Source organism: Macrobrachium rosenbergii, chromosome 46, assembly GCF_040412425.1.
Source record: "Macrobrachium rosenbergii isolate ZJJX-2024 chromosome 46, ASM4041242v1, whole genome shotgun sequence".
Taxonomy (NCBI): domain Eukaryota; kingdom Metazoa; phylum Arthropoda; class Malacostraca; order Decapoda; family Palaemonidae; genus Macrobrachium; species Macrobrachium rosenbergii.
The window spans coordinates 16,533,475-16,544,162 of NC_089786.1; the positions used below are offsets into that span (position 1 = coordinate 16,533,475).

Genomic DNA, 10,688 nt, shown 5'->3' on the forward strand with positions numbered 1-10,688 from the left:
AAGTCAAAAGTTAAAAGCTTTTAAACGTGACTCAGGTCAATAGCTCCTCCCAAAACTGGAAACTAGTATTAAAGGCAGGTGTCCACCCGTTAGTTAACCATCGTCACTAACCAAAACACTGAGACGTATTCAAACAGCGCGTATTTAAAACGTGTCGTTGGCTTCCTCGTTTGCTTGTTCTCCCTGAGCTGTAAATATCTTAAAAATAAACCTTTTAAGCAAGTAACATTTAACGTGTGGCTCTCTTACTAACTTACTTTAGCAAGCAAAAGTTCAGGGTATAGTTCCAGCACAGGCGCTCGATAAAACCACTTATTTACTATCAGCGTGTAGCGTTGGAAATTTAAAAAAAGAAATAAATAAATTGGACTGAAACCCTCCCTTGCCGGTATGAACATTTTATTAGTGGGCGTGATGGGTTAACTTAGGTACTATGCTGGTACTTATGTTTATTTAAACAAGTTAAGTCTGTGATTAATATTAATGATTAAGACAGCGTTCATCTTTCTTTTCCTCTCCATCATTCCAATTATTGTTAACGTTTCTTTTACTCTCTTTCATTTAAATAATTAACATTCGTTCTCATCATCTCCATTTCGGTTTTTGTTAACCTCTGTTCCTCCTCTCTTTTTTTAACACTGATAACCTTTGTTTTCCGGTTTTTCATTTGAGTTTTTTTAACTTTTCTTTCCTCTACCCATTCCAGTCTAAAGGTCCTTTGCATCGTCCCTACACCCACAGCTGTGTGACTTTCTGCCCTTTAACTTTTCCTCCATACCTTTTGGTCTTTGCCACTTGTCTGTCCAACTTCTTCAACTCCTCCTTGCTCCAGTTTTCATCTCTATTTGTGGACAAACCGTACGGCCTTCTGTGAGAGATTAGGGAGGACTCGGTAGTCTTTTAAATTTAAATTATCTACTTATTTACCTTTATAAAACACAAGCTAAAGGCTTTGATCATCATCAGCCATATTCATTTCGGAGGGTCCCTTTCCGCCCCTCAGTTGGCCCATAAAGCAGACCTCTTTTTATCAGTTGAAGTCTATAGATTTTGAAATCATTTTAGCTTGAAAGTATTATGTCAAACTGATTCTTATTTTCTGTGACATTTTGAAAAAAAATTCTACAGGAAACTTTTTCAGTTCACGGGTTAGATTTTTATAAATACACTTCCCACTTTTACTAAAGCCTATTTAGTAATCCTCAAATTACCCGGTCCAGTAACTATTTCTTCCCGATGCCTTCATGCTCCGGCATTCTCCCCAGCTTCCGTATTTCCTGACTTACAATCTCTCTTCCTTCAAGAGGGGAAACCTATCCATTCTTTTAAAGTTTAAGCTCCCCATTCATCTATGTCCATTACTTCGCGTGCTCAGTTGTAACGGAATGCTTAAAAACGCACTGGGTGGGTTCAAAGTAATCGTAAAAATACGTTTCAAGCGGTAAACTGGCTCTCATGTTGCCATATCAGTCACGAAAAGCAGTAGCAGTACTGAAAATAATTTCTTGCTACCTCGCGTGAAGTTATTCAGTGAAGTAAAAAAAAAAAAAATTTCGGAGGACATTGCTAAGTTTTGGGTCGTTTTGTAGATGCTAAAGCTGTGGCAGCTTCGCATCATTTAAAAGAAAAATATTTCGCCTAATATAAAAAACAAAACTGTGCAACCGAATGAAATAGTAAATGCTAGTTGCCATAAATCGTATTGGATATCATTTACACTTTTGGGATAAGTGCCGCAAAGGCATTGTACCTATACTCATTGTACATTAATGAGTCTAACAGTGGTTCTCAACCAGAGGGAATTTCCCCCTAGGAGGGAATTTCAGAGTTTCAGGGGTGGGGGGTGCGCGGAATTGTGTCCACAGATTGGCGGACTCAAACTGGCTCTAGGACCACGCAAAACGCAGTGTGCATCGGCCCGCACTACTGAGAGGTCACGCTGGGCTTTCTCTTTGCTAGCTTGTGTGTTTGTTATTATTATTTTGTTGCGTATTATTTGGAATGCACCTTTTGAGGCAGAACTTTGGAAAGTGGGGTGGGGAATGACATTCTGAAATATGGTGAAAGAGTGTATGGGCCTAAAAAAGGTTGAGAACCACTGGAATTCTAACCAGACATCATCGTCAGATGAAAGTGATAATGTAATTGATCACTTTTGAAATAAAGATAGTTTGTTAAGGGGGGGGGAGAATTTTTGTTTTTCGTTAAGCCTAAATGAGAACGATACCCGCACATGAAGGACAGAATTTTTTTCACGCAGGCTTACTGGCACATTTGGAAGAATAAAATGCCTCGTCTTTCAAAATTCTGTAAAGCATGGGTGATGAAACCTAAGGTAACTCACTAATTTTCCACTTAAAATTTCCATATATACAGCAAAAGATATTTTTGTATTCAAAGACTTATTAAACAGGACATAACTTACAGCTCTGGTTCTCAGTAAGCAAGTTGGCAGGAAATTGGCTTGAAATGTATCCATATCTGGCCCTTTTTGAACAAAAATTTCCGTCTTTAATACTTGCAGTTTAACCCTATGGCAAATGGGATGAATTTTTACAGCTGTTATTGGCTCGCAGTTGGCCTTTTCCCACCCGGAAAACTTTGCAACCCTGTTAACAGTAGCAACAGGTCTGTGTTGCATCATACCTCTGAGTCTGTGCCCTGAAAGTATCATTATCACCGAAAATTCAGACAAAATACATCGAAAGCATTGTGGTATCGTACACCTTTTTTCCATAAGGGTGTGTCCACACTGAAGTAAAAGCATGTCACAAACATCACAAACAGGTTAAATACAATCTAACTTGTTTCATACCATTATCGCCCCCGCAGGGCGTTAGTGTCGTCAGCGCACTTCACGTGGTGTACTGTAGTCATTACTTAAGGGTCTTGGCAGAGACCTTTCGGCCCCATAGCTGCAACCTCTTTCATTCATTTTACTGTACCTCCGTTCGTATTCTCTCTTCTCCTGTCTTTCCACCCTCTCCTAACAATTGTTTCATAGCGCAACTGCGAGGTTTTCCTCCTGTTACACCTCTCAAACCTTCTTACTGTCAATTTCCCTTTCAGCGATGAATGACCTCATTGGTCCCAACGCTAGACCTTTGGCCTAAATCCTATATTCTATCCATACCGTTATCCGACATTTGCCAAAGGCTGGTCCTCCTCCGCTTACGGTCGTTGACTAGTTTTCAATTGCTTGGTGATATGAATGCAATAAGTTTCCAAGTGTTTTTATGACACTGAATGCCTTGATGTTATTACCTTAAGCTGGCCTTATGCCAGTAAGGAGCTTTATCTTTAAAATAAACATACAGACATCAAACATCGAGGATAATTTACTTTTTCTTTATAATTGTCACTATTATTATTATTATTATTATTATTATTATTATTATTATTATTATTATTATTATTATTATTATTATTATCGTAACAAATTTTAATCAGAGCGATTTAATGGTGGAGGCATTCTGGAACAAGACAAAGTTGAAGAAGTTGGACAGCAAGGCTGTAAGAACCCAAAAGGAACAGATAATAGCTAAAAGACGGAAAGCAATGATGCTGGAATCGACGGAACAATGCATATGTCAATGTTATGCCGCAGTTCGCCACATAGGGTGCACTGTAGGTGGTACCACTCTAAGAGGTCGTTCGCCTCCAGGAAAATTATCATTGCATTTGTGTCAAAATTATTTGTATCAAAAACAACAATTTCACTCGCAGACAATAGATAAAAATAAAAAAATCTTTATGATGTGTTGCCAAAATCTTAATATCAAGCGTGATCATGTAGTTAGGAAGAACGGTTAGGAAACCTTTCAAAGGTAAAATTCCATAATATGCTTCAGCTATCTTCAACAGCATACTAGAAATAATGTACTGCCTAACCGCCTTCCCTTTACCCCTACATCCACACACACACACACACACACACACACACCCATATAATGTGTGTGCGTGTGTGCGTGTGTGTGTGAAGTGAAAGGGAATGGTATGGGGTTGAATATTACCAATAAGCATCGTTAACTGGGGCAGTATTTATATATTATATATATAATATATATATATATTATATATATATATATATATATATATATATATATATATATATATATATATATATATATATATATATATATATATATATATATATATATATATATATATATATATATATATATATATATATATATTAAACACCATTAGTGTCGCAAGCACTTCACATTAAGAATACCTTACACCCACAAGGACTAATTTGGCAAATTCCTCAACCCTGTAGACCCTAAACGAATACCTTTCGGGTTCGATACAAGGATGACAGGATGACAGCCATCTGAAACAGCAGAGGTCAGCGAAAAGGTTAAAGTCCCTCCCTTACAAACTACCACCTTTCATCGAATCATACAACAAATTTTGGCGATATGGTGCAAGACGGAAAACATTAAACCAACAGAAGATGTAAAATCTTTCATCACCTACCTGAACCGCGGTAAAGCCAGGGTCGCCATTTCTGCTTCCACTGGATTTTGTTCTCCAAGACGTCAACTTTCTTCACTTTTCTTTCCCTTATTCACCAAGTGTCTTTCCCACGAATATTGTCTGAGTTTTTACTGTTTGTTTCTTTATTTTTCATTCCGTACATCACGGAGGTTGCACACGCCACTGCATGTTGTACCACGCCATTTTTCAATTCATGGTGCCTTACCTAATGATGGAGAACAAATAATAAGCGTCCAAATACTGAAATAAAATCACAAGACTGAAAAGCTTGATCTTAAAATAGCACAAACACAAATGTTTAAGTATTAAAAACCGAGACCAAGGTCAATTTTAACTAAAAAAAAAAAAAACTCGCCAAGAGGGATATATAATGCACCAGTCAGGGCCTTTTTTTTTTTTTTTTTGCAGATGCTGCGCACTTTTATCCGGTCATAAACAGAGCAGTTAACATAAGTTAAAGACCACACTTCACTTTCACTATGGTTTTATGTCCAAACCTTCACAGGGATAATTCCCTCTCTGGTGGGCCCATGTACGTTTTCAAAATAAGGCGCTCCTTATACATTTTATTATTGTCAGTCAGTGTTTTCTCGACAGTATCATACCTTCTGCAGAATAGGAGTCTTTAGTTCCTTTTTAAATTTGCTTTCTTCTTGTATGATCTTCACTTCAGGTTAAATTTAATGTCCTCCTGGGCCTCTGTAGGCTCATAGGGCAGGCGCTGAGCTCCTGTTTCTTAGGCCGACAGCCAGTGGGGGACAGGTCTCAATGCCTATGACACGGCCAGTGTGTCGCTAGGCCCATTGTGTAACTCCCCAGCCGGAGGGTTGGTAGCTATTCTCCTGCTGAAACTCCGATTTTTTCGGATTTAGGACAATTTTAACTCGACTAAATTAGATATCCACTGACCCAAGTACATTTTTAAAGTTCAAATTTTGATGATTAACTTTTAACTTGATTTTCTGGATAATGTTTGTTTCCGGTCCGAACATCCCCATCAAGTACTCTGTACCATCAAGTACTCCGCTCCTGGTCGTTCCGGCAGTAAGTCATTAGGCCGTAACATCCAAAACAACGTAAGAAGTCATGTTTATGGTATTTACCGTCATTATTTTATGTTTCACGAGCATCCCCAAGGGGTTGGTACTAAACACGGCGCCCATTTTGCACATAAAAGTGCTTACGGCCTGAGGTTTGGAAAATTTACAGCGAATGATTTCCGGTTGAAATCTTGAATGGGACAGTTGAAAACAGCAAGAAAACTCGCAAATATGTCTGTCATGTGGAACTGGAGTCCGGACCGGAAACGAACTTTTACTGATTTTTTTTTTCTACCACCCGAAGTTTTTAACTGCCGGTCAATTAAAATACGAAATGATCTTCAAACAACGACTCTTAGTTAAATTTTTTTTTCATTTTTAATGACAAATTTGTTAACCCTATGAATTTTTTTCAACTTCTACCGTAATATCATAGGCTACATAAATTTTCACCACTCTTTTACTTAATGTTTTGAAATTTGCAGACTTTGGAATCTTGGCTTTGCGGTAGTAATCACTGCACGGGTTAGTTTATCAAGCGATCAACTAGTACTTACGGTTATAACACTAAACACTTCCTGTTCAAACTTCTAGAATACACGAATCTTGGGGTTTAAACCTTAAATCACACGAAACTTGATTAATAATCAACTCCTTTAATCTTCTATAGTCCTCACCAGTTCACTGACTGAGTGTCAAATGTCGTTATGGTCTAAGCATGCATTACAATACGAGCACTCTAGTACACAAAACAAGGAAAGCAGTTCCACAGTTGTACGATAACTCTCTTTTAGGTAACTTGATATTTAGATTGTGATACAGTTTTAGAAGAAAATACTGTAATTTTATTATTATTAATACAGTCCTGGGATAACCTTATAAACAAGTAGTATTTGCTTTCACCATTAGGTTAGAAATATCGATGACTTTTTACCGCATTCGGTAGTACTTGGCAGTTGCTCGGGTCGCTTGGTGACCAACCGATTGGACGTCATACGTGCGTCATAATGCATCGCAGTTTAGAAAATAATCAAGAGATGAAACATGAAATATATGAAATTTAACATACAAATGAACGATAAGATATCACGTCACCTTCTGAAACACAAGAAGATTATAAAATACGTTAGGGACATCAGTAAGCAATGTTTACACGTAGCCATGGCATTTTAGCCTACTGGAGAACCTCACTACTATAATAGTTTGGTTTCGTCAGCTGTCATGATTAATATGGACCCTATGGAGCCCCCTTCCCCCACCACGGAATGCTAAGAGCTTTTGCATGATTAAACAGTTTTTTTTATACCTCGATGGGGTTTTTTTATTTGTGAATCGTTGCAATATATCATTAGTATATATTCTGTGAGCTGGATTGTTCATACGAAAGAAATAGGTTGTTTTTCTCGGCTGAAATATGTCAAGTGAGCCTAGCTTTGATTAAGCCTTATAACTTCTACCATTCTCTGTCTGTGTATGCGCGTGTGCACGTTGAATTGGGTGCGTACGTATCTTTATCTCGATTTACATAACAGTTAAATATATACTTAGATGTGTTGTGAATATACAAACGCGTACAACCAATCTCTCTCTCTCTCTCTCTCTCTCTCTCTCTCTCTCTCTCTCTCTCTCTCTCACACACACACAAACACATACACCTTCAGTATTAGCCGAAAGCGCGGTGATTCCTGAAAAAAAAAAAATTCCGCCTCCCGCCTTGAATTCGAAGCCTCGTGCCTGGACAAGACAGTCATTTCGCCGATTCCCGGGAACGCAGATCAGGAGCTATTGATCCGGAACTCACTGATCCGTTTCCTGTTGCTCGTGGCACGAGCGAGCTTCCAGTCTCTTCGATTGAGAGAGAGAGAGAGAGAGACTATTATTCTAAGTGAATCTTGATGTTTCTACATTGAGTGAGTAAAGAGGGATGGGGGTGGAAATAAAGTTATTATGTTTCCTATTAAAGAATGTATAAATACAGAGTGAGTTAATAAATTTGGCGAAGTTGTTTTTCAGAAAACGGCAAATGGAGTTAGTTAATATTTTTTTTTTTTTTGTCATTGAGTGATAACAGTGACAATGAAATGAGTCAATTTCTGTGTATTTCAGTAAGAAAATTGATAAAGAAAAAGCGAGAGAGAGAGAGAGAGAGGAGTTACGAGGACAGAGAAGCCGCAAAGACTTCCTGTCTCGCCTAAGAAAACGCTTTTAAAAATCAATAAAGATTAAAAAAGATCACAGGAGTTTTGTTTACTTAATCTGATCTATTACTGTAATGGCTGGTCATAGTTCTGTTCACAGCACCTGCTGGAAGGCTGGTGTTCTTTATAGACAAGGAAATAGAGATATATATATTTTACAATGTGCAAAAAAATCAGGGGTAGTGGAGACGAGAGAGAAAGAGAGAGAGAGCAAAATAGTGTCGTAAGGTGTCGGAGGTGATAGAGTTCTGATGCTGACCTCTGGACTCGAACCAACCGACTGAGACTGAATGGGAGAAAGAGAGAGAGAGAGAGAGAGAGAGAGAGAGAGAGAGAGTGATTCGTGGAAAAATAAACTAGAATTTTGTCTGTATATGGACATTGAAAACACAGCCTTAAGTCATTTTCTTATTACTTTCAAATGCAATATTTATTCATGAGAGAGAGAGAGAGAGAGAGAGAGAGAGAGAGAGAGAGAGAAAATAGATCATAGGCTCAGTCATTTTCACAAAACTGGTGTCATTGTTAAAAATATCACATATATTTGAATTATTTTCTTGTTTATACTAACAGCAGCGACAAATCAGGAAGGGGGTTAAATAAAACAATGCAGATCTAATGCTTTGTGCGTTGTATTTGAAGCAATCAAATTTTGATACGCTGTGATTAAAGTGTTATTCATCATAGGTGTAAGATTTATTCATTACCAAGATTAAATTTTCGAAAAAACTGAATCATCAAAAATAAATTCTTGATGAGTCATCAGTTAAATTTTGAATAGACTGAATCTTCACAAATAGATTCTCTATACACCAATTAAACTCTGAACAGACCGAATGATCACAATTCTTAACATATCACTTAGACTTTGAACACTGAATCATCACAAATACTGATATCATTTGATAAATTCTGACTAAACTGAATCATAATAAATAAATCCTTATTACTTCATGAGTTGACTTTTGAACTGGATGAAGCATTGCAAATAAATTTTCGAAACATCACAACGATTGATACTTAAATAAATTTATTCATAACAAATTTTGATTTCTGAATAAATTTAGTCTTCAGAATTATATTGTAGATACAATTATTCATCACAAATGAATTCTGAATTCACGTGCTCTTCACAACAATCATCATACATTTAACAGATTTGCAGCCATCATAAGATTTTGAATATATCTTATTACCACAAAAATAAATATGAGAAGGCATCGTAGCAAACATAAAGCTTTTAATACACTTATTCGTCTTAAATTTTAAATATCAAACAAATTTATTCATCACAAATATCAGATTCTGAATGCCATTATTATTCATTTCAAGTACCATATGTTAGATACAGTTCTTATATTCATCTCAATATGAAATTTCGAATGCGCTCCTTATCCAAATAAATACCAAACTTTAGATACGATAGTTATTCGTTCTATTAAATGCTGATTTGTTATTCACCAAAATATGTAATTTTTGCTAATGTACAGACAGACCACGATGACAGATACTGACAAAAAAAGCATGCCATGTATCAGGGCAGGTCTTCCACAATATTGTTTCCATGAGTGCATCAACACTTCAGTAAAACATGTCATAAATCAGGTCGGAAACTTATCGCTTACTTATCACAAACGGGTTGAGAGAAAGTCGACGACCGTAAATAGACTACCAATAAGCCGTTTACTTGTATTTAACCTTTTCTTGATGTGTTTGCGATAAATCACCAACGTGTGTTTATGACATGTTTTACTGTAATAATGACAGACCCTAAGAACCTTCTCGACCTGACTACAAATGTCTGGAACTCGCTTCTGATTGGCCGATGTATTTGAATTGTGTCGTGTGAAGGGTGCCGAACTGAATGAGCTTCCGCCAAACACGATTATCTTCAGTGATATCGACTGCGGATATTTACCGTCAGCTCAGTTTTATATTATAATTCGAACATTCAAGAGATGTAGTTGGACCACAAGCAAAACCAAGAAGTTTCAGTGTCAGTGTCAAATGCCGATTGATTCTACTGTGTAATTTGGTGCTACAATTCCAGTGTTTATCAGTGTCAGCTCATTGAATAAACATGTTGGTCATTTCAGTAGCATAACTAATTTCAAGAATGAGGTCAGGAAGTCGTGAGTTTATTGCTAAACTCATAACTTCAAATCAATTCTTTTAGCCACAAAACAATAGGAAGTCAGCACTGGAGCAATTCAAAAATTAGGAAGTCGAGAATTTATGGCAAAAGAATATTCCACAACGATCTCAAGATCAAAATTTCGAGAAATGAATTCTCGAAATTTTGATCTTGATATAACTAAAATGGTTATATCTAGAACAATCCTGAAATGAAATCCAGGGTTCATTACAGAATTCTAAAGGCAGAACGATTTTGAAATAAGAACGTCAACGATTTATTACTCAAGTCACTTGCTTTTTTTTTTTTTTTTTTTTTACACCAGGAAGTCGAAGGGTCATTGGAAAAGCCGTTAACTCCAATCAGTTTTGCAATGAAGAAGTCGAGGATTCATCACGCAAACCACCAAGATAGAAGCACTTCTAAAGCTTCAGGCAAAGGTGAAGGTAGGAACGTTAGGCTCAGAAGAACCCAGATGCATCAATTTCTCCACCAAAAGGACCAGGGCAGCTATGGTCATGCCCACAACCCAAACCCAGAAGACTCCTTGCAGCTCGAGAACTCCTAGACTCTTTGTCTTGGACGTCCGGCGTCGGTCCTTGTTGGTCGTGAGCCGACATCCAGGTGGATTGAACTTGTTGTAGAGGTAGTTTATGATTCCGCAGGAACGCAGCCATTGAATCCTGTAAAATGAAACAGACATAATGAATTCTGACACCTCGATTTATAAATTTAAATGATAGTGAGTGACCAGTCAAGGGTTATCCATACTTCGTCAATGCCAGTGCGCTTTGAAGTCCGTACTCCAAAAAG

At 37.3% G+C, this 10,688-nt stretch overlaps 1 protein-coding gene across 1 annotated transcript in view; it reads right to left on the reverse strand.

Moving 5' to 3' along the window:
• The window catches only part of LOC136830248 (trichohyalin-like), a 209,860-nt gene extending 205,152 nt beyond the window's left edge, over positions 1–4,708 (reverse strand). The window contains 1 exon segment of the mRNA XM_067089606.1: positions 4,483–4,708. Coding sequence (XP_066945707.1) covers positions 4,483–4,511 — 29 coding nt within the window. The 5' untranslated portion in view covers positions 4,512–4,708.
• Positions 4,709–10,688: the final 5,980 nt, after the last annotated feature.